Source organism: Carassius carassius, chromosome 8 (assembly GCF_963082965.1).
Source record: "Carassius carassius chromosome 8, fCarCar2.1, whole genome shotgun sequence".
NCBI lineage: Eukaryota > Metazoa > Chordata > Actinopteri > Cypriniformes > Cyprinidae > Carassius > Carassius carassius.
The window spans coordinates 15,237,457-15,261,891 of record NC_081762.1 but is presented as its reverse complement, the minus strand read 5'-3'; the positions used below and the strand labels follow the sequence as shown (position 1 = coordinate 15,261,891).

General features: G+C 39.5%; 1 protein-coding gene across 1 annotated transcript; it reads left to right on the top strand.

The window, feature by feature from the left end:
• Nucleotides 1–482: 482 nt before the first annotated feature.
• Nucleotides 483–19,785, top strand: LOC132145424 (collagen alpha-2(I) chain-like). Its single transcript, XM_059556455.1, has 50 exons — nucleotides 483–679; nucleotides 1,401–1,402; nucleotides 3,360–3,395; nucleotides 3,632–3,715; nucleotides 4,186–4,242; nucleotides 4,440–4,484; nucleotides 4,651–4,704; nucleotides 4,795–4,848; nucleotides 4,956–5,009; nucleotides 5,096–5,149; nucleotides 5,521–5,574; nucleotides 5,928–5,972; nucleotides 6,125–6,223; nucleotides 6,320–6,373; nucleotides 8,154–8,252; nucleotides 8,389–8,433; nucleotides 8,857–8,955; nucleotides 9,510–9,563; nucleotides 9,671–9,778; nucleotides 10,146–10,199; nucleotides 10,392–10,490; nucleotides 10,660–10,713; nucleotides 10,838–10,936; nucleotides 11,027–11,080; nucleotides 11,191–11,244; nucleotides 11,348–11,401; nucleotides 11,799–11,852; nucleotides 11,967–12,011; nucleotides 12,110–12,208; nucleotides 12,285–12,392; nucleotides 12,489–12,542; nucleotides 12,635–12,688; nucleotides 13,849–13,902; nucleotides 14,072–14,125; nucleotides 14,273–14,380; nucleotides 15,411–15,464; nucleotides 15,564–15,617; nucleotides 15,725–15,886; nucleotides 15,979–16,086; nucleotides 16,177–16,284; nucleotides 16,379–16,432; nucleotides 16,603–16,710; nucleotides 16,815–16,868; nucleotides 16,967–17,074; nucleotides 17,219–17,272; nucleotides 17,367–17,474; nucleotides 17,649–17,895; nucleotides 18,006–18,190; nucleotides 18,316–18,558; nucleotides 18,801–19,785. The coding sequence occupies exons 1-50, from the start codon at nucleotides 610–612 to the stop codon at nucleotides 18,945–18,947; spliced, it is 4,059 nt and encodes a 1,352-aa protein (XP_059412438.1). The 5' UTR covers nucleotides 483–609; the 3' UTR covers nucleotides 18,948–19,785.
• Nucleotides 19,786–24,435: the final 4,650 nt, after the last annotated feature.

Below are 24,435 nucleotides of genomic sequence, written 5' to 3'. Positions count from 1 at the left end.
CGCGTATTGGCGACCTGATCATACAGTGATGCGCGTTTTTACATTTCAAATCGAAGTGCCAAAGACGGACTTGTTACGTCAGCATAGCGAGAAATCTTCAGTTAGATATATCTCCCGTGAATCCGGGGTCAGAAGCGCATTGTTAAGATGCGTCAAATGCGCAAAACGCGCCACAAGTATCCGCTGGACGCGCTCGGACCCATCCGTTTCACTTGAGCTAAGCGCCATTGAAAGCCTGAGAAAAACGGTAAGCTTTACACTTATAAAGCTCGACCATGTCCACGTCCTCAAAAGAATGGATCTAATTAAAACGTTGTACTCGTCATCATTGTCGAGGTATTGCCAAGGTCTGAGAGAGAGGCAGGGATGAGGGCAGTGCTAGGATGAGAGTCACATAGAGGCTCTCTCTCCCATTGGTTTGGGGGCTCACTCTGGACACGCAGTCAAGGGAACCTCCTGCCATATAAATAGAGCTGGTTGGTCTTTATTATTCTAGCATCATTGCAGCAGGTTCCTGCAAAGTTTGGTGTTTATACCACAACTGTATGCCTGCTTGAAGTAGTTAAACCAGGGCACTGCAGCACAAGGAGTCTGCATGTCGGAGTAGACATGCTCAGCTTTGTGGATACCCGGATTCTGTTGCTGCTTGCAGTGACATCGTACCTAGCATCATGTCAATGTAAGTTTGAAATATGCTTTTTTTTTATAACCAAGGATCTTAAGGCTTTTTCTTTCTTCTACTGGATTTGCTGCGCTTGCTTGGTTGACCCTTGCTGGGAAATTACCTCAAGGAAAAGCTAGAACTACATCTGAAGAATTGAGGCGTTTCCTTTTGGCTTGCCACTGTAAAATCCAGCGGATCTTTTTAATGGATTCTTCGCGTCTTGGATATTTTCATCTGTTGCTGAGAAACTGAGAAACGGAAACACATGACATAGTTATTAAAAACTAGAAAAAAGAACTATACAAATATAGACAAATTACGGGCAGCTGGTTAACTCTCTTAAAAAAAATGTATTCTATTTAGGGCGCTGTACCTCATCTTTGTCCCACACTCCAGGAGTGTTTTTTCTAATTATGGGGGTCTGTAAAATCGGCCCCCTGCTGGCTAAATCTGTAACATAATTTTAAGCAACATCCTGTAAAACTGTTAATAATCTGATTTAAATGAACTGTTTGCAGTATAAATCATAAAAAGTTTACTAATAAACTAATAATAAATGTTAAACTTATTCCTTATCATAGGCCTATCATATCATAAATTAGATTGTATGCCTTTACAACATAAATGTGTTTTGGAACAAACTGATTTGTTAAAAAAAAATACTTTTAAAGATTTTTTTAGCTGATTTTAGATCAAAGAAAATTGGCATTTATTGTGGCATAAGGTCACCACCCAGCAGTCAAATACGCCACCTGGTGGAGAATAAGTGACATGACACGTAGCTGCTCCTACTGGATGAAAACTATTTAGTTCGAGTAGGAGTCATGGCAACCGGAAGGCCTAAACATGTAAACAATCACTGATGACCTCTAGTAGTAGTAGTACCTGATAACCACTGCATGTGACTCACTTGCTATAGTAAATCAATAAATAAGTTCAGCCTAGGTCAGTACTATATTATATATACAATGCAACAGTATATATTTAAAACTGTATATAATCAAAAGATTGCATATTTGTTCATCCACTTGTAAGAAATATTATTTTGAGAGAAACACTTTAATTAGACTAGTTAATAATAATGAATTCAAACAAATAAACAGTTTTTAGTAAATGTAATAAAGTAGATAAATATATTAGTTAGGATTTCGAGATAATACTTTTAGCAGTATACTACAGTTTTGTACATCATCTATTCTTACAGACGCTCAGTCATAAAATCAAATGTAACCCCAAGTTACTCATCTAGGCACACTTTGTTTTACAGCAAGACATGGATGTAAATGCACAAAATTCAATCCAGGCCTACTAAAATAAGATCTTCTTTTTTTGGCAACAATGCAAAAAAAAAAAAACCTACGACAATTCCTGTGCATATTTTTTCCTTTTAAAACATAATTTTTTGCATGTAAGGGACTGTATTTAGCACAAACCTTGACATTTTTGTTTGCCGTTCAGATTCTTCTGAAATGAAATGAGTGAATAGTAGCCTATAATAATAAATAGTAGACTTTTATGTTTAGAACTGTTACCATATTTCAACATGTGAAGTGTATAACTAATCAATCACCTCTGTGTCTCTCTCCTTCTCTCTCTTTCTGTTTTCTTCCTCCACCCCCATCTTCATCATACAGCGGTCAGTACACTCGCATGAAGTTATTTCAGTTAAATTAATAGAGATATTTACCTTATCTGATCCCCAAATCTCCAAATGGATGATGATATTCGGTGAGAAGATCCTTTGGTCAATCTCAAATATAACAGAGCATTTCGGATTATCAGAATTTCTGGGGGTTTTCCTTCTTGTCTATGACGGGAAGGAGGAAAGCACCATTGGCTCAAGCAAATGTCAGTGAAACTAGAGACCACCCTATCCTGCCTACCAGACAACCTGGGCACAATGGATCTTTTTAGATGGCCTGCTGAAGAGGTGGACTCAAAGTAACAAAATCAACATGCCACAGATATTCCTCCAGCCCGGTGGATTTTGCACAGCAGTTCCCTCAAGTGGACATGCATAGATAGCATAGATTATTCAAATTGGCATAAATATTTGAGACTGAATCAAATTGCTCACCTGAATATCATATAACATTATTGATCACTAACAATAAAAGGTGCTTAAAGGAACCTTATGAGAAACATCAAATTTTGGTCAATGGGACAGGCTCAAAATCCTGTTCTTTTTGATTTTCCTGTTCTTTTTGACTAGGCCTTTGAGCTCCTTGAAGTACCTTGGTTGAATGTAGCATCACGTGACTGGTGCATTGCTACCTTCATTAATATCTAATTAAGCAGCATGTTATAATTGTTCTGCAAGATTAATTTGCATGTTTGTAGTTTTAAGAATACAATAAATGATTTTGATATGAGCTATTGCACAACAAATGACATAATAATCTTAGAAAGGTGGAATAAACAAATCCTTTTTTTTTTTTTTTTTTTTTTTTTTATTTATTCCCTTTTCTATGTGCAATTACATAAAGATAAGCATTGGTTCTAATGGTCATGTTTATGACTGTGTGTGAAAAATGTGACTTAAATTGGGATAACATCAGTTTTCTTTTTTTTTTTTCTTTTTTTTTGCTATAACCCTGAGCATGCATATAAAAAAGCAAGTGGCCTTCATATGAAAGAGTATTAATATACTGTTGGACTTTAAAACAATTGTCTGGTTATACTTTTCTGTAAATAGGGCCCCAGGGGACCAAAAGGACCCAGAGGTGAGAGGGTAAGTTTATCCCGTAACTTTTCAGCATTATAGTCATATTTAATATAGGCCAAAGAGATTGGATAGGAAACATTTGTTAGGAAACATCTATTCTGTATATTTTTGGTATGAGTTTCAGTTTCACTAGATTAGCATGGTGCCTAGTTTACATCAACACCACAGATTCATCTCACATTTTAAAACATTAGAACAATTACAACTAGGTTAATTTTGTTTTTTGTTCTCATTCTCCACAGGGTCCTAAAGGACCAGATGGAAAACCCGGCAAACCTGGACTTCCTGGGCCTCCCGGCCCCCCTGGCCCCCCTGGTCTTGGTGGAGTAAGTTTCACACAGAAAAACTTGGCCAGAGACCTAAACTTGTTTATTACATTGCGATTCAGTGACTAAAGCTTGTGGGTAATTATATTTAAATCTCACGATCCTCCCATTACCCCTCGACCCAGTCATATTTAACATTTGACCTTTAACCTTTGTCCTCAACCTTGGCCTCAAAATGGCTTCCAAAAGTGTGAGATGTATTTATTTCCAATCCAAGTCGAAAAACAGTGTCATAATTTTAGTATGAAAGAAGAAGCATTTAGAGAATGTTTGTGTCAATAAAATGCTAAAATAACTCAAGCTTTCCATTTCTTTTGTTTTTGATGATACTGGAATATAACGTTAGCATTAAAATATTGTATTATGAAAATAAAATAAATCAATAATTACTGATATAAAATAATGTATTATTATTGCTCAATATGTTTTATTCATTTTTTGCTAAATATGTTGCTTAATTTCCTCTTTAGAACTTTGCTGCTCAATATGATGGCGCTAAAGGACCTGAACCTGGCCCTGGACCTATGGTGAGTTCATGTTCATGTTTACTACTCAAGCATGATGACATCTAAAACTCTTTTTCTTGCCAAAATGTGTCACTATTAATGCTGCAATGTCGTGCAAATGAAATACTGCACTTTTTATTTTATGTAATCATAATTTGTAAACTACTGCTGATCACACAGATACCTCAGGCCACTCATTTTTACTTTCACTTTTTCAGGGTTTGATGGGACCTAGAGGCCCAGCTGGACCTCCCGGTGCCCCTGTGAGTATTTGTTTAAAAACTGATTGTTGAAGTATTGATACCTTTTCAACAAAAAAAAAAACGTTATTGTTTTGATAATCAATGATTTAATTAAGTATTCATCTGGGTGTTTATGGCTCTAAAAAAATAAATGTAACATTTATTCCTTTTTTCTGTGAATATATAGGGACCTCAGGGATTCCAAGGACATGCTGGTGAGCCTGGAGAGCCCGGACAGGCTGTAAGTACTCTTGGTCACCACAGTTTTTTTAACACAGTTTGGGAATGTTCAACTTTAATGCTGATTTCTCTCTCTGTCATTTCATTACAGGGAGCTGTTGGTTCTCGTGGACCTCCTGGACCTCCTGGCAAAAATGGTGAAGATGTGAGTGCTATAATACCGTATACTTAAACTGAGCTTCTAACTCGAACATGCATTGCCCCATTTATACACACTGTGTCTAGACATCCTCTTTTATATTCTTCTCAAAGGGTAACAATGGCAGACCTGGAAAACCTGGAGACAGAGGAGTCCCTGGAGCACAGGTAAGGGCATCAAAATGCACATTTTTGTTTAAATCAAGCATGTTTGTGTTCACGTCTAAACTTCGTCTTTGCTCTTTCTTCTACAGGGTGCCCGTGGTTTCCCCGGAACTCCTGGACTTCCTGGCATGAAGGGACACAGAGTAAGTGCTTAGTTTTGAGGACTGATGAGAAGACATTGTTGGAGGTGGCACAGTGGCTAGCACTGTTGTCTCACAGCAAGAAGGTTCCTGGTTTGAGCCCCGGCGAGGACAGGAGGCCTTTCTTTGTGGAGTTTGCATGTTCTCTCTGTGTCTGACTGTATCCCACAGCACAAAGACATGCAAGTTAAAGACAAGTCTGTGTAAAGATGAGACTTGTGTATGGATTAACTAATTTTCTCCATGAATATAGCCATAGATGCTTGATTGGCATTAAGAAAGAAACAAACAGAAGACACTGTTAGTTAACACTTAACATGTAGTTTCAGTTGCTTACATCTAAGTAACCATGATTTTAATTTCTTGTTCCTCAGGGTTACACTGGTCTTGATGGACGCAAAGGAGAGCCTGGTGCCGCTGGTCTTAAGGTAGGAATCAAAGGTTTAACATCCTAAAACATCTCAGACTATAAAGAAATGCACCTGCCACCTTAAAAATACATATAAGAACATAATTTAGTGGAATCGATTGAGTGCATCTCAAAAATGTATGCATGAAAGAAACTGCACTTACTGATGCTTTACATACAGTAAATATTCTTACTTGTGAAGTTGCATTATGTGTATTAAGGTGCTATACAAATAAAACACATTATTATTACTATTATTACTGATATTTTTACTTACAAAGTATAGCACACTTACCATATTTTGTAGTGCATGAATCAAGTCAAATATATCTTGTCATATTTTAAAGGCTTTTGTTTTTCTTTTTTCAACAGGGTGAGAATGGTGCTCCTGGATCTAATGGAATCCCCGGACAGACAGTGAGTCAGAAAATTACATTTATGAAAATCTTTATTGTATATCCCAATTCTGCCTCCAGCACAAATGACTGTATCAGCTTAAATGGTCTTAAAACACATACCTACTTCAACTCTTTTTATTAAGTACATATCTCAATCCTCTTGTTGCACAGGGTGGTCGTGGTCTTCCTGGTGAGAGAGGTCGTGTTGGTCCTTCTGGCCCAGCTGGTGCTCGCGGTGCTGATGGCAACACTGGTCCTGCTGGCCCTGCTGTGAGTGGAATAGCTGCCCTTTGACCTCTCTGTCTCATAAAATGTGCCTTATGACATAGTCCTTATGTAGACATAACACATTTTCTCTCCTCTTAGGGTCCTTTGGGAGCAGCTGGTCCTCCCGGTTTCCCTGGTGGCCCTGGACCTAAGGTATGAGTGACAGGTGGCGAAATCAAAACTGAACAAATTCAACTAAATTTGACATCTGCCAGGCACCTCTGCGTAAAACAACGTGCCAGAAGATTAATACAGTGGGGAAATAATTATTTGATCCCCTGCTGATTTTGTAAGTTTGCCCACTTACAAAGAAATGAAGGGTTTGTCATTTTTATAGTAGGTTTATTTTAGCGTATAGAGACTGAATACCAACCAAAACAGAAAAAAAAAACATTATATAAAGGTTAGAAATTGATTTGCATTTCAGTGAGTAAAATAAGTATTTGATCCCCTACCAAACAGCAAGAATTCTGCCTCCCACAGATTTGTTATGTGCCCATGTGGAACACAGATTAGTCTTGCCACTTTAAGAAGTTACTCCTAATGTCAACTCGTTAGGTGTATCTTCCATTCCAACCTCTCCCACCACCAGGGGCAAGACCAAAGAGCCGTCAAAGGATGTCAGAGACAAGACTGTAGATCTGCACAAGGCTGGAATGGGCTACAAGACCATCAGCAAGAAGCTTGGTAAGAAGTAGACAACTGTTGGTGCGATTATTCGGAAATGGAATAAATACAAAACAACCATCAATCGCTATCAGTCTGTAGCTCCGTGCAAGATCTCGCCTCATGGGGTAAGGATGATCATAAGAAAGGTGAGGGATCAGCCCAGAACTACACAGGAGGAGCTTGTAATGATCCTAAGGCAGTTGGGACCACAGTCACCAAACAAAACCATTGATAACACACTACGCCGCAATGGACTGAAATCCTGCAGCATCCGCAAGGTCCCCCTGCTCAAGAAGGCACATGTACAGGCCCATTTAAAGTAGGCCGAAGAACATCTAAATGATTCAAAGAAGACTTGGGAAAAAGTGCTGTGGTAGGATGTCACCAAAATTGAGCTCTTTGCCATTAACATGACTGTTTGGATGGAGAGAAATGCTGACTATGACCCCAAGAACACCTTCCCTAGTGTCAAGCACGGAGATGGAAACATTATGCTTTGGGGCTGTTTTTCTGCTAAGGGTACAGGACGACTTCACCACATTGAGGGGCAAATTGACGGGGCCATGTACTGTAAAATCTTGGATGAGAACATTTCCTCAGCCAGGACACTGAAGATGGGTCATGGGTGGGTCTTCCAGCATGACAATCACCTGAAACATATCGCCAAGGCAACAAAGGAGTGGCTCAAGAAGAAGCACATTAAGGTCATGGAGTGGCCCAGCCAGTCTCCAGATATCAGTTGCCAAACAAAAGTCAAGAAACCTTAAGGATTTAGAGAGGATCTGTAAAGAGGAGTGTATCAAAAACCCTCCTGAGATGTGTGCAAACCTGATGACCAACTACAAAAAAAAAACATATTATCTCTGTGCTTGCCAACAAGGGTTTCTAAACGAAGTACTAATTCATGTTTTTCTGGGGGATCAAATACTTATTTCACTCACTGAAATGGAAATAAATTTCTAACTTTTATGTTATGTTTTTTTCTGGATTTTTTGGTTGGTATTCAGTCTATATACATTATAATAAACGTACTATAAAAATTACAGACCCTTAATTTCTTTTTAAGTTGGCAAACTTACAAAATCAGCAGGGGATCAAATAAATATTTTCCCCACTCTAGACATGCTAATATAAGCCAATACTGCCAGTTCAAATCATTTGATTAGATCTCATGCTCTACACATACAATACATTTCCTTAATTCATCATAACAACCTTCTCTCTTTTACCATCTGAAATTTACTCTGTCTATAATATTTGACAGGGAGAAATTGGACCTGCTGGTCCCACTGGCCCATCTGGACCTCAGGGACAAAGAGGAGAGCCAGGCACGAACGGAGCTGTGGGCCCAGTCGGACCCCCTGTAAGTGCATTTTAAATATTTGCAGATAAATTCATCTGATTTTCTTGAAGAAAAAAAAATATAATATATAATATTAAAAATAATAATATAAAAAGAAATAATATATATATATATGTTTCTCTTTGTACTTTTACAGGGTAACCCTGGTGCTAATGGTCTCAATGGTGCTAAGGGAGCAGCTGTAAGTTTTCATATCATTTATACTAAATAATTGAAATAATTATGTTGTGCTAATCATTTTAAAGTACAATTGCATTGGTATTTGAGGAAATAATTTACTAATTGTTGTGAAACACATCATGTTAGAAGTATTTTTGCTGTATTTTTACTTTTTTATATACATTTATTTTTATTTTACATTCTATTTTATTGTAACTGTTTTTCATTTTTAAACAGCAATTGCTGTACATTGCAATCACAAATCACAATCAACTAACTGAAGTGTCAAAATTCATTTTAAAAAGAGATCTTAACTGACTTACTGAAAGCTGTTTGCTTTACACCTTAAAGTAACATTACCACGCCTTCAGTGTTTGTGTGAAAGCATATGTTCTTAGGTTTTTTTTTTTTTTTTCTCAAATGTATTTTTTTGTATATTCCACAGGGCACCCCTGGAGTTGCTGGTGCCCCTGGCTTCCCTGGCCCTAGAGGCGGCCCTGGCCCCCAGGGACCTTCTGGAGCCTCTGGTCCAAGAGGTCTTGCTGTGAGTACCATCTGATTGGTCTTAGCTGCCATTTTTGGGGTTTTGGCTGAAAGAAAAAATAGGCTGGAAAGTTTTATGAGAAATCCAGGTTTAATTAGATGTCATTTAAACTCATGCTGGAAAAGACGTCACGTTTTCAGTTGAAGAGACAGCACACTTAGACAATGAGTGCAATTGCACAACAGTCATGATATGGTATTTTCAGTCAAAAATCAATAGTAACATAATTCCACAAGTTTTAGTTCTTTACAGTCGTTTTACTAAAACAATATCTTAAAAAATAGTTCGAGACTAGATTTTAATCAGAAGTAACACCAGCTGAAGGAGAAATTTTAATTATGTATTTTACAGCAAAAAAAAGTATGTTATTGTATTAAATTCAATTATGTTATTTTATTCAATTATTCTTAGTAAAACATAATTTAATATTTTCATTTTGGTGCATGATTCTATTTTTGTTAATATTCTTTTTTTTATTCTTACATTTTTAATAGGGAATTTCAGATATGTACATGTTATAAAATGGTCAAACCTTTGAACTTTTCAATGCTCAGGGTGACCCCGGACCCGTTGGAGTGAAGGGAGATTCTGGTGTTAAGGGTGAACCTGTGAGTATACACACTGCCAGTCATCGAAACAATTTATAAAGCATATATAATCTGAGTTATGGCTGAATGTCCTTGTTCACTTTCTCCTTTGTCTTTTTCCTGTACAGGGTAGTGCTGGTCCTCAGGGACCCCCTGGTCCTTCTGGTGAAGAGGGCAAGAGAGGGTCAACTGGTGAGCAGGGAGCTACTGGACCCGCTGGATTGCGTGGACCTAGGGTAAGTTTGATCTTAATAATAAAATGTTAATTTTAATATGTTAGGGGCGTCTCCACTTTAATTGTAAGTGTCAGAGAGAGAATGGAAACTTGATTTATAAGAGTACTACATGGACAAAAATAAAACAATACAAATGTATGATCACCAAATTTAGTTGGTTAGTGGGCCAATGATTTGAAAGAAAAAACACAACAGTACAGAATATTATAAAAAAAAAAGTACAAATCCAAGACTATGAATAAGAATAATGCAAAATAATTATAAAGCTTGATACAATGGTTAATTTTCTGCATGAAATATATATGTAATTAGTTATGTTTTTTATTATTTATTTTTACTAATCTATGTATATTCATCTTTCTTACAGGGAGCTGCTGGTACTCGTGGTCTGCCTGGTCTGGCTGGCAGATCGGGCCCAATGGTAAGATTCAAGAGATATTAAAAGAACGGTTCTGTATTTAAACAAGCTATATAGTGTATATAGAATGTGACAGTGGTGTCACAAAATATGTATGCATTTACATTATATAATAGTTTTCCTGCAAAATCCATGCAATTATACATAGTTCTGTTGCTATATTTAAGACTCTGATCCATGAATCTTGTGCCGTAGGGCATGCCTGGTGCCCGTGGTTCTACTGGTGCCCCTGGAGCCCGTGGACCTCCTGGAGATGCCGGTCGTGCTGGTGAGCCTGGTCTTACTGGAGCTAGAGTGAGTATCAGCCTCTTACTACTTTATATCTGTCCAGTCCATTATGACAGAATCTGTAAATCACAAAACAAGAAACGTGGCATTTCTCCTAATTTTACAATATCCATTGAAATCAATCATTCTTGACATGTGACCATATGAACAAGACCATCACATAATATCTTTTCAGGGTCTCCCTGGTAGCCCCGGCAGTTCTGGACCCCCTGGAAAGGAAGGGCCTGTTGTGAGTACAATTACAGTTTTTATATTCTTACTATACATAGTTCAAGGTACCCAGTAAAGTATTACTAATCCATGATCATTGTGCTTTGTGCACACTCATCACCACTTTATATGCTGTTCTCTAGGGGCCTTCTGGTCAAGATGGCCGCTCTGGCCCCCCTGGCCCAACTGGCCCCAGAGGCCAGCCCGGTAATATTGGATTCCCCGGTCCTAAGGGACCTTCTGTAAGTATTGACTGCATTTTGAACATTTCATCTTTAGATATTACAAATACAATAATGTATCATTGAGCTTATCAATGAATCTTCCTGTAGGGTGAGCCTGGCAAGCATGGTGAGAAGGGACCTGCTGGCCCCACTGGACTGAGAGTAAGTATTTCAGAGAGAAATTTCTGTTATAAACATACTTCAGAATCCAGTCTCAAGAAGCGAGTTATTAGTTCTTGAGCTGCTCTGATTACGTTTCTCTTTTCCTTTAGGGTCTTCCTGGTCCTGATGGTAACAACGGCCCTGCTGGTCCCGTCGGACTTGCTGTAAGTAGGCCATCTGATATTTTCTTAAAAGACTATCTATGTGGATTAGTACATGACCTTTCACTTTTTCTCAGTGGTAACAGATTGTAGTTTTCTAATTTAGGGTGCTCCAGGTGAAAAGGGAGAGCAGGGAGCATCTGGTGCTCCTGGTTTCCAGGTCAGTGTCATACTTTTACAAGCCTTCTTTCAAGATTAACGTGTGAAGTTAAATATAAGAAGGGCTTCCTGTCTGTCTTGGAACCCCATAAGTAGGGCTCAAGTACCAAATGTGGCCACAAATTGTTTCTTTCAATCAAAAAATTGGGTGAAAATAGTCTAATCAAGTAGCTCAAGATTATATGTCTTTTAAAAGCTTTGACAGTTTGGGGGCAGTTGTAATGTGAAGAAATCCAGACAAAATAGTATAATCACAAGGTACTCCATGGTTGTATCCATGGTTGGGAATCACTGTCATATGCAAATAGAATAAGATACATTTGTACTAGTCTAGAATCCTTCCTGTTTGTGTAGTGTTTGAATATTAAAAACTTGTGTTTCCTGCTTAATCCTAACAGGGTCTTCCTGGCCCCGCTGGACCTGTTGGTGAGGCCGGCAAGCCCGGAGATAGAGTAAGTTTTCATGGCTCAGATGTTAAGCAGCTTACACAGTTTTTGGATCACTTGCATAATACTGGATGCATAATGTCATGCAAATGATTAGAAATATTTCTTATCTCTCAACAGGGTATCCCTGGAGAGCAAGGTGTATCTGGACCTGCTGGTGTGAAGGTGACTTAACTTTCTCTGATTTCTTGTGCTGTGTTTATTTTCACATGAGAAGAAATGAGCCTATCTTACGGTTCTCCTGTACATTTATTACTATTAAGGGAGAGCGTGGTAACCCTGGAGCCGCTGGTGCTGCTGGAGCTCAGGGACCCATTGGTGCTCGTGGACCTGCTGGTACTCCTGGCCCTGATGGAAACAAGGTATGTACACATGACACTGCACATGTCATCTAGACACATAATTTAGAGTGTAACTGACAAAATCTGTATTCTTCAGGGAGAGCCTGGAGCAGCTGGAGCTGCTGGTGGCCCTGGACACCAGGGAGCTGCTGGTATGCCTGGTGAGCGTGGTACCGCTGGAACCCCTGGACCTAAAGGAGAGAAGGTATGTTTTGGAGCAAAGCTCTTGGCACTCTATAATGAATATGTTGCCAAATCTTCAGTCTCTTACAACTGACTAAAACATTTCTCTTATACACAGGGTGAGCAAGGATACAGAGGACTAGAGGGCAATGCTGGAAGAGATGGTGCCCGTGTGAGTATACCCAGTACCTTTATCTATTTCCATACAAAGTTACACAAATGTTTTGTAGCCCTGATTTTATGATACTATGGTACAATTTACAGGGTGCTCCTGGACCCAGTGGACCCCCTGGACCCGCTGGTGCTAATGGTGACAAGGTAAAGAGCATTCTCTCAACTGCTATGTCAATCAGATCAATGAAAATTGTTGCTATCACTCTAAATCATTGAAATATTTACACCAGTCCAAAGGGTTTTTCATTTTATTCCTTATGGATCTTGAGTGATGAATCACACATTGTAATCATAATTCAAAAGTGAAATCATAAAAAGAGGATTTGAAATGATTGAGAACAAAGTCACACTGGAATACATTTAATGGAACACCACAACAGAATGTATTAAGATTCTTACCTTCTCAAGGGGCGAGTAAATTACATCCTTGGTCCATTGTTTGAAGAAGAAATCCTGATGACAACTGTCAAAATCACTGCTGCCCTCTGCTGGAAAATTCAAACAATATTCCGTTATTCAAAAATGCTAGGGTCAAGTTAAAGCCTTCACATGATTTGATTATTTTTCTGTATATTTATTTTTTATTTGATGATCGTCTACAGTAAATATTTATAAACAACAAACATTGCTACATTCATTTAAATTTGGTTGAAATCATATTTTTAAAACCTTCAATGACAGACACATTTTCCTTTCTGAAAAATCTAAACTATTCTGTTATACAACTCTTTTACACGAGGAAACAAAAGCTTTTTTTTTTTGCAATGTTAATTCAGTGTAAATACAGTAGGTTGGAATTTATGCAGTTTTCTAAAACAATTTAATTTAACACGCTATAAGTGACATTTATTTACAAATGAATTATTAAATTGCACTAGTCTATATAAAGCATTGCCCATGTTCCTGAAATCCCATGTGTGTTGACTCTGAACAGTGAAAACAACTAAAATGCTAATGCATCGATTTAAAAAAGGAAATCCAATGTTCTTCTAATTTGCATAATATACTAATTATGACAAAACATTAAATGTGAAATACAAATTTGTTCAGCATGCTAAGGTAAGATGTTTAAGGAATGTCATACAAGGAAATGGGCCACATTTAACTTATGTGAACAGTGTGATTGTGTCCGAACTGTTCTGAGGGTTCTCCAAAATGATTTACAGGTTCTTCCTTCAGACTTTTTGCAGCCAAAAAGAAGGTGATAACCTACAAATAATTAACTTGGAAGACTGGCAAAAGCACTTACTTCAGGTAGCTGTAAAGATCATTCTGATCAAACCTATCTCTGTGTTCTCTTTCAGGGTGAGACTGGCTCTTTTGGCCCTGCTGGACCTGCTGGTCCTCGTGGTGCTCCTGTGAGTATTACAATCAGTTCTTTACTACACACTGATACAACAATTATTTCATTATATATTATTATATTTATGATTGTCCGATATTAAGGAACTAAAAAAAGAGCAGTGCACAAACTATAATTCAATTCAGAAACAAGCATTCATACTCAAATCTTGACATGTATTTTAGGGCGAACGTGGTGAGTCTGGCCCTGCCGGACCTTCTGGATTTGCTGGACCCCCTGTAAGTCCATGTGAATTCTCCTGAAGTCAGCTTCTAAAGATTTATTGTGATTCATATATTACATTTTAGACTTTCAAATCGGCTGTTTTAAAAAAACTTTGAACATATATGAACTAAAAACTGACAGGGATTCAATGATTCTTGTAGGGTGCTGATGGCCAGACTGGACAAAGAGGTGAGAAAGGACCTGCTGGTGGAAAGGGTGATGTTGGACCCCCAGGCCCTGCTGGTCCTGCTGGCAATACTGGACCTCTCGTAAGTTTGAGACTACATTTAATATAAACTCATTTACTGTTGAACAAACATATCTTAATGAGAATTTGGCCCTGTCCACATGAACGCGGTCATTTTTAAAACCGCAACTTGTTCTTTGCAGTTTGGCCATTTGTCTCCCGCTCTCTCTCATGAAGACAACATGGAAGTGACTTAAACTGTAATTCTTCGACTGGCCGCTAGAGGCTGGCTGCAAAAGGGAGTCAATCCTATAGACTCCCCATGTTAAAATGCCCAACTTTACAGCAGAAGATAAAACATGTTTACAGCTTGATTCAAAAATGATTTCGGTCTATATAGCAAATTGAACCCTTCATGACAACTGTGAGGGGGTGAATTTTTTCAGCATAATTAAGGGCGTGGCTACTTGAGTGACAGGTGGATATCACCACCGTTGAGCTAGGTGGGCGTGGTTTCAGCAACCAGCTCCGACCTTTTTGCCTATTTTCAATTACCATGGAGTGACGCGCAGCTGCCAAGATATCGATGGCTGCCCACTTTTGACTTCAAAAACGCTCTTCGGAAACCTATGGGTGACATCACGGACACTACGTCCATGTTTTTATACAGTCTATGGTCCACATGCAAACGCAGTGCCAGGTCACTGAAACAAAATTGAAAGATTTTCAAAAACTCAATTTGCAGTGTTCTCATGTTGACAGCGAAATCTGCGTTTTAGGCTTGTGATGTCGGAGCCAGCACTGTTATCTCCACCTCCTGGAAACTTTTTCAGGCTTCTGATTGGCCAACATGGCTTTAACGGTTGAGATTATAACGCCACCTGTTGGCTTGGCATGCTCTTGACAATGCATCATAGCATGCATTTGCATTTTCATGTGGACAGAGATTTTTTTTTAAACGGAAGGAGGAAAAACTGGACATGACCTTTGCTTCTGAAAAGTATTGTAGTTTTGACATTTCACCTCATGTCTCAGTCAAGGATATATTGGATTACTCATCCAATGTATCTTTATGACTTTTTACTTTTTTTTAATTTCTTGTGCATCTTTAGGGTCCTGCCGGTCCTGCTGGCCCACCTGGTGCCCGTGGTGACTCTGGTCCACCTGTAAGTATGTTTTTTTATGGATTTATATATTAATTTATATTGCTTGTTTAGCTGTGTGACATTTCCTACATAACTCATGAATTTCTGTCTCTGTTCTAGGGTCTGACTGGTTTCCCTGGTGCTGCTGGCAGAGTTGGACCTCCTGGTCCTGCTGTGAGTAATATTAGATAATTAAATGGAGTTGTCCGAACCTAATGCTTCATGCTAGCACTTGTATTATTTCAGGATATGTCTCACATATAATTGTTCCCACCAATTAGGGTATTGTTGGACCTGCTGGTCCCACTGGTGCTCCTGGAAAAGATGGCCCACGTGGTGCTCGTGGTGATGTTGGCCCTGCTGGTCCCCCAGGAGAGAATGGACTGATTGGACCACCTGGTCTGGCTGGAGAGAAGGGATCTCCCGGAGAGGCTGGCGCACCTGTAAGTACCACCTAATATGTCAGACCACATTAAATGCAAAGTATTATGTAGTATGAATTACAAATTATGATAAACTTTTTTTTTTAAATCAGGGAGCACCTGGATCTGCTGGGCCTCAGGGTCAGCTGGGATCTCAGGGATTCAATGGTCTTCCTGGCTCCAGAGGTGACCGTGGTCTTCCTGGTGGCCCTGGTGCTGTTGTAAGTGCACTGACCCCCTGATTGTCTCCAAACTGGTCAAAGTTCACATGCTACAGGGTAAATCTTAATTTTAATCTTGCTTGTTTTTAGGGTGAGCCTGGAAGAGTTGGTCCTGCTGGTGCCCCTGGTCCCCGTGGTCCCATTGGCAACATTGGCATGCCTGGTATGACTGGACCTCAGGGAGAGGCTGGACGTGAGGTGAGTATCAATTGTACTTCATTTTAAGACACACAATTTGTAGTTTTTTTGTATTTATTAACATTTTTATGCAATATTCACTGTTGTTTTGTAGGGAAGCCCTGGTAATGATGGACCTCCTGGCCGTCCTGGTGCTGCTGGCCTTAAGGTATAGAGCCTTGATATGACTTCTGACAAAGCATTTCTTTATATTAGACCATTACTAACTTTATCCTTAGACTGTAGTGTTGTAATAAATCCTAAAGTTTCAATTACCAAACCAGATTGTGTTACATATAAATGAAAAAAGTAATTGAACTGGACTATTTCAACTAACAGGGAGACCGTGGTGAGCCTGGTTCCTCTGGACCTGCTGGATCTGTTGGTGCTCCTGGACCAAATGGACCATCAGGCGCTGCTGGCAGACCCGGAAACCGTGGTGAATCTGTACGTGTTACTGAACTAAGCCACTGAATTTACTAAATTATGCACTGAAATTAGAGACTACCATGCATGTAATCAATCCATTCTCTCATTTACACCCCCTTTAGGGACCTTCTGGATCTGCTGGCCCTGCTGGAGCTGCTGGAGCAAGAGGTGCACCTGTAAGTGTGTCAGACATCATCATTGTTAAAGGCACTTTAATTGAACGACCCAGTCAATGGGTTCTATGGATATTTCAATGTCTCCTTTAAATTAACAGGGCCCTTCTGGACCTCGTGGTGAGAAAGGTGTTGCTGGAGACAAAGGAGAAAGGGGCATGAAGGGACTTCGTGGACATCCTGGTCTGCAGGGAATGCCCGGACCCAATGTAAGTGGCACAACTTTTAAAATAAGCTTCAACTTCTTTTTCCTGTGAAAACAGTTTGAACATTTTGTTTAGTTCTCATACAGATTAGTCAAATGATTCGGCATAAAAGATTGCAGAACAAGAACAAATGACACTGTCTTACAGGGTCCTTCTGGTGACAGCGGCCCTGCTGGTTTGGCTGGCCCTGCTGGTCCAAGAGTAAGTAACTGTCTCATTCTTAAGACTTATCACACAGGATTTTGAAATAAACATGTGGAAATGGGCATAATGGTTGTCTGCATTGTGTCTTAAGGGCCCAGCTGGTCCTAATGGCCCTCCTGGTAAGGACGGTTCAAATGGCATGCCTGGTGCTATTGGACCCCCTGGACACCGTGGTCCTCCTGGACATGTCGGACCTTCTGTAAGTAAACATACATTTGAGAATTACTCTTGACACAGATGGAAAGAAAACAGAAAATATATATTGTAAAATATAATATAGAAATATCTCAGTATCTTACCTTAAGATGAAATGTAGAGAGGACACCCCAGTTGAACACAATGTGTGGTTAATCTATAATGTGTTTGACTCTAGGGTCCTCCTGGATCTCCTGGTCTTCCCGGACCCGCTGGTGCAGCTGGTGGTGGATATGACACATCTGGAGGCTATGATGAGTACAGAGCTGACCAGGCCTCCCTCAGGGCTAAGGATTATGAGGTGGATGCCACCATCAAGTCCTTGAACACTCAGATTGACAATTTGCTTTCCCCTGAGGGCTCAAAGAAGAACCCTGCCCGTACTTGCCGTGACATCAGGCTCAGCCACCCTGAATGGAGCAGTGGTAAGTGACCAAAGCAGTCTGAGGTCTTCCAACAGAGTTAACCCATCTTCCAATAGTTTTTACTTCCTATGACTTTCCATAATGATCTGTACTGTTTTCTTTCCTTGTAGGTTTCTACTGGATCGACCCCAACCAGGGCTGCACCATGGATGCCATCAAGGCGTACTGCGACTTCTCTACTGGCCAGACCTGCATTCACCCCCACCCAGAGAGCATCCCACGCAAAAACTGGTACAGAAACTCCCAGGAGAAGAAACACATTTGGTTCGGCGAGACCATCAATGGAGGTACTGAGGTAAGTTGAAGAATTTCACTAAAGTTCGAGACGTTCGAAAGGACCAAATTAATTACTGTACTGACTGTTCAAGATTTATCAAGAGAATACAGTCTGAAGGTTGTTGTCTTCCATTCCCTTTTCAGTTCGGTTACAATGATGAGACCCTGAGCCCACAGTCCATGGCTACTCAGCTGGCCTTCATGCGTTTGCTGGCCAACCAGGCAGTCCAGAACATCACCTACCACTGCAAGAACAGCATTGCCTACATGGATGCCGAGAATGGAAACCTGAAAAAGGCTGTGTTGCTGCAGGGCTCAAATGATGTGGAGCTCAGGGCGGAGGGCAACAACCGCTTCACTTTCAGCGTCCTAGAGGATGGCTGCAGTGTAAGTTCTCTTTTTACACTTTGATTAAACAGACAAAAATCTTCATCCAGTTAGCACGATATGTACAAAATATGAGGTTAGGAGTTTACAGTCAACAGAGGATAGTGTTCAACATGCATATGAGACTGTCACAATTACACTAGTCTATACATGTTTACACCTTGGCATGTATATGACAGTATTATGTTTGTCAAAAAAGGAAGTCACTTAACATGTTTTATCTTTTTGTTGCATCCCTGCAGAGACACACTGGCCAGTGGAGCAAGACAGTCATTGAATACAGAACAAATAAACCATCTCGCCTTCCCATCCTCGACATTGCACCTTTGGACATTGGTGGCGCAGATCAAGAGTTTGGTTTGGACATTGGCCCAGTCTGTTTCAAATAAATAGACTCATGATAAATTAAACGAGAGAAAGAAAGAAAAAAGAAAAATCTCTGCCCTTCTTTCTGTGTTTTTTATACTGAAAGCTGATTTCTTTCTGCAAATCCACTTGCTTAAGCTGGGTTCTATCGGAGAGGACCAATGGACTGAACAGAGCATTGCACAATGCAAATTAATACAGCAGCCCAAAGAGACACAGGATAACACCATGTTATGGGACATGTCATCATTTTGTAAAAATAAAAGAAGTGTAATAAAAACAATGAAAGTATACATCACTTTGTGGTCTTTGTATATCTTCCAAAGAGGAAGTTTAAAACCACAATTTCTGTACGGTTTAAACTACCTCATGTGTAAAGGAAAATATTAATCAACATCCTAGTTGTCACAGTTGGTACTAAGGCTTCAAGTTCTGTCCTGTTTCAAAGGTGCTCCAATACTTGAAGCAGTGATATTATATGGTGCTATACACGCAGCTGTGGAGGAAACCACTGTTACTGTATTACTTTGTATTGTCTCTAAGGAATATTGCACAGGTCCCCCTGATAACCCCATTTTTAAGCAGGTGGAATATTCCTAAACCTGATGTTTATCTGGTTTTTACTTTTTGTTTTCTCAGAGTTTTTGTTTTTTTTTGTTTTGTTTTGTTCAGGCATTACATTCTTTTAAGCCCCCAGTGTTAATACTGACAGCACAGTTCATCCATTTTAAAAGGTTGCAGAGGCCTCTCTTTCAAAACAAACCACAAAGTTTATTGTACCTATTTTGTATATGTGAGATGTTTAAATAAATTGTGAAAAGTTCTGAAAATAAAGCATGTCCAATGTTCCGAAACACATTATTCCATGAGTTAAGTGCTTTAATGTTGGGAAAAAGATGTTTGATTTAATTCGCCATTTTGAATGTCTGCCTAATTTTTAATTCCTAAATTCACTAGCAAACAATTTCAATGTGTTTATTTTCAAAACATGAAATGGGTTTTCTATTGTATGCGAAGAATGGGTGTTTTCTTTCTTAGCAAAAAATACTTTGAATCTATTGCCATTTAGAGTAAATTTTCCTCTGTTCATAGTTATGACATGCTTTTCAGATGGCAAAATCTTTCTCACTTTTGAATCAAATAAAAAGGCAGTCACTGCAACTTGGCATGTTTCAAACATGATGTTTGTATTTGTAGAGAATCCAAACATGTCTATTTTTACACAGAAATGATAGCATTAAATGCTACACATTGTGTGTGTCCAATCTTTTTGATGTTTAACCAACATCCCCACTACTAACCAAGCAGCATAATTTATCACAGGGATCAATATTTAATATGGGTCCCATTACTATTAACTAAATTGATTCCTTTTTAATTATCGACATTATTTGGAGGTTCATCCTTGACAATCCACATGTTCAAATTTACGTCTCTGTGATGATTGGTTGATATTCCAGAGGGGAGGCTTGCCTACCCTGTGAGGTTTCTTTTTTCAACACTCCTCAGAGCGGAAAGTGAACACTCGATGCTGATTGGCTATTTTTATTTTCTTTTTTATCAACAGAGGCACAAGAGCTCAGCTCTCCCCAGCCTCCCTCTCCACCTGATCACTTAGCGGTTGTAACATCAGCAAATTTGGCACATCGGCGATAGAAAAGTGCCGCATTCCAACATCAGTAACATGTTATGGTATTAAAGCTGTGTAATAACAAACAAAAAATACACATTCTGAGACAAGAAGTGAAATTAATTGTGAATTTTATTAACATTAAATCGTCCTCCTCCCATTTTCACCTCAAAATTTTGGGGAAGTTATGCCTCCCCTGCCTCACCCAACAAGCCGCCATCAAAAACTGTACAAAAACATCACCTGTAGTTTTCTAAAGAGCGTTTTTGAAGCTCAAAGTGGGCGAAGCAGGCTGTCGCCATCTTGGAAGCGCGTTACCGCGAATCAGTCCAGGACAATCGAAAATGGGCAAAAAGGCAGGAGCTGGTTGCTGAAGCCACACCCATCTAGCTTGACTGCAGTGTCAGCAGCTGCAATCCACCTGTCACTCAAGGGGCCACGCCCATAATTATGCAGAACTTTAAGGCGTAATATAATTTAAACGGATGAGTTATTAAACAAAATTACCCCCTCACAGTTGTCATGAAGGTCAAAATTAGCTATATAGACCAAAATATTTTTTTGAACCAGGCAGTAAACATGTTTGTTTTGTTTTGTTTTGTTTTGTTTTTGCTGTAAAGTTGGGCAATTTACCATGGGGAGTCTATGGGATTGACTCCCTTTTGCAGCCAGCCTCTAGCGGCCAGTTGACGGATTACATTTTAAGTCACTTACGTGTTGGCTTCAAGGTAGCTAGTGGTAGGTAATTAGCCTCGCATAGCCAGATTGAATGTCTGAAATTCATGGCAGCTTTCATTGGCCAAGGCCCACCTATGAGGCCGTTTGGCAGACACGTTAAACAACCATTCACAGTTAGTTTCCCTCTTCCTCACATTTCGAGGCGTGGAAATTTCTGAGATTTCTGTTTTTTTCTTTCTCTTTGGAGTGTTACAAGCTCTTGGTGCATAAAGAAGATCTGTAAAGTTGCAAAGACTAAAGTCTCAAGTCTTTCTTTATCAAAGTTAAGACTGCCACAACCCACTAACGGCTCATTCAAACACACCCCCACAGTATTGTATTGTTTGTAGTGTGATCAACTTTGCCTAAGTACAAGTAGACATGTTAGGGAAGTAACATGTAACATTTTATTATATGTTGATATTTGTGTTCTACTGAAGAAACAAAGTCACCTACATCTTGGATGCCCTGGAGGTAAGCAGAAAAACATCCAATTTTCATTTTTGGGTGAACTGTCCCTTTAAGCTAGTTTGTGGCCCAGAGGTGGGCCAGACAATTTTTTTTATGTGCATGGGAATGCCTCTAATTGGCCATTGTATTCAAAAGCTTAACAGAATCGTGTGTGATTGGTGATTGCAGCACTATATAAACATGTCTGTCTCTGGCTCAGTGCCAGACAGTGTTGCCAAGTCCACAATTTTCCTGTGGAATTTGTCTACTTTAACAAAGTCAAAGTCAAAGTCACCTTTATTTATATAGCGCTTTAAACAAAATACATTGCGTCAAAGCAACTGAACAACATTCATTAGGAAAACAGTGTCAATAATGCAAAAATGATAGTTAAAGGCAGTTCATCATTGAATTCAGTGATGTCATCTCTGTTCAGTTAAATAGTGTCTGTGCATTTATTTGCAATCAAGTCAACGATATCGCTGTAGATGAAGTGACCCCAACTAAGCAAGCCAGAGGCGACAGCGGCAAGGAACCGAAACTCCATCGGTGACAGAATGGAGAAAAAAACCTTGGGAGAAACCAGGCTCAGTTGGGGGGCCAGTTCTCCTCTGGCCAGATGAAACCAGTAGTTTAATTCCAGGCTGCAGCACAGTCAGATTGTGCAGAAGAATCATCTGTTTCCTGTGGTCTTGTCCTGGTGGTCGTCTGAGACAAGGTCTTTACAGGGGATCTGTATCTGGGGCTCTAGTTGTCCTGGTCTCCGCTGTCTTTCAGGGCAGTAGAGGTCCTTTCTAGGTGCTGATCCACCATCTGGTCTGGATACGTACTGGATCCGGGTGACTGCAGTGACCCTCTGATCTGGACACAGACTGGATCTGGTGGCCACGGTGACCTCGGAACAAGAGAGAAACAGACAAATATTAGCGTAGATGCCATTCTTCTAATGATGTAGCAAGTACATAGGGTGTTATGGGAAGTGTTTCCGGTTCCGGTTTACCTAATTAATGCAGCCTAAAAATCCTTTAACGGATTTGGATAATAAAAGCATATTAGTATGTTATGTGTATGCCAGGTTAAAGAGATGGGTCTTTAATCTAGATTTAAACTGCAAGAGTGTGTCTGCCTCCCGAACAATGTTAGGTAGGTTATTCCAGAGTTTAGGCGCCAAATATGAAAAGGATCTGCCGCCCGCAGTTGATTTTGATATTCTAGGTATTATCAAATTGCCTGAGTTTTGAGAACGTAGCGGACGTAGAGGATTATAATGTAAAAGGAGCTCATTCAAATACTGAGGTGGTAAACCATTCAGGGCTTTATAAGTAATAAGCAATATTTTAAAATCTATACAATGCTTGATAGGGAGCCAGTGCAGTGTTGACAGGACCGGGCTAATATGGTCATACTTCCTGGTTCTAGTAAGAACTCTTGCTGCTGCATTTTGGACTAGCTGTAGTTTGTTTACTAAGCGTGCAGAACAACCACCCAATAAAGCATTACAACAATCTAACCTTGAGGTCATAAATGCATGGATTAACATTTCTGCATTTGACATTGAGAGCATAGGCCGTAATTTAGATATATTTTTGAGATGGAAAAATGCAGTTTTACAAATGCTAGAAACGTGGCTTTCTAAGGAAAGATTGCGATCAAATAGCACACCTAGGTTCCTAACTGATGACGAAGAATTGACAGAGCAACCATCAAGTCTTAGACAGTGTTCTAGGTTATTACAAGCGGAGTTTTTAGGTCCTATAAGTAACACCTCTGATTTTCAGAATTTAGCAGTAAAAAATTACTCGTCATCCAGTTTTTTATATCGACTATGCAATCCATTAGTTTTTCAAATTGGTGTGTTTCACCGGGCTGCGAAGAAATATAGAGCTGAGTATCATCAGCATAACAGTGAAAGCTAACACCATGTTTCCTGATGATATCTCCCAATGGTAACATATAAAGCGTGAAGAGTAGCGGCCCTAGTACTGAGCCTTGAGGTACTCCATACTGCACTTGTGATCGATAGGATACATCTTCATTCACTGCTACGAACTGATGGCGGTCATATAAGTAAGATTTAAACCATGCTAATGCACTTCCACTGATGCCAACAAAGTGTTCAAGTCTATGCAAAAGAATGTTGTGGTCAATTGTGTCAAACGCAGCACTAAGATCCAATAAAACTAATAGAGAGATACACCCACGATCAGATGATAAGAGCAGATCATTTGTAACTCTAAGGAGAGCAGTCTCAGTACTATGATACGGTCTAAATCCTGACTGGAAATCCTCACATATACCATTTTTCTCTAAGAAGGAATATAATTGTGAGGATACCACCTTTTCTAGTATCTTGGAAAGAAAAGGGAGATTCGAGATTGGTCTATAATTAACTAGTTCTTTGGGGTCAAGTTGTGGTTTTTTGATGAGAGGCTTAATAACAGCCAGTTTGAAGGTTTTGGGGACATATCCTAATGACAATGAGGAATTAATAATAGTCAGAAGAGGATCTATGACTTCTGGAAGCACCTCTTTTAGGAGCTTAGATGGTATAGGGTCTAACATACATGCATACATGTTGTTGGTTTAGATGATTTAACAAGTTTATACAATTCTTCCTCTCATATAGTAGAGAATGAGTGGAACTGTTCCTCAGGGGGTCTATAGTGCACTGTCTGATGTGATACTGTAGCTGACGGCTGAATGGTTGCAATTTT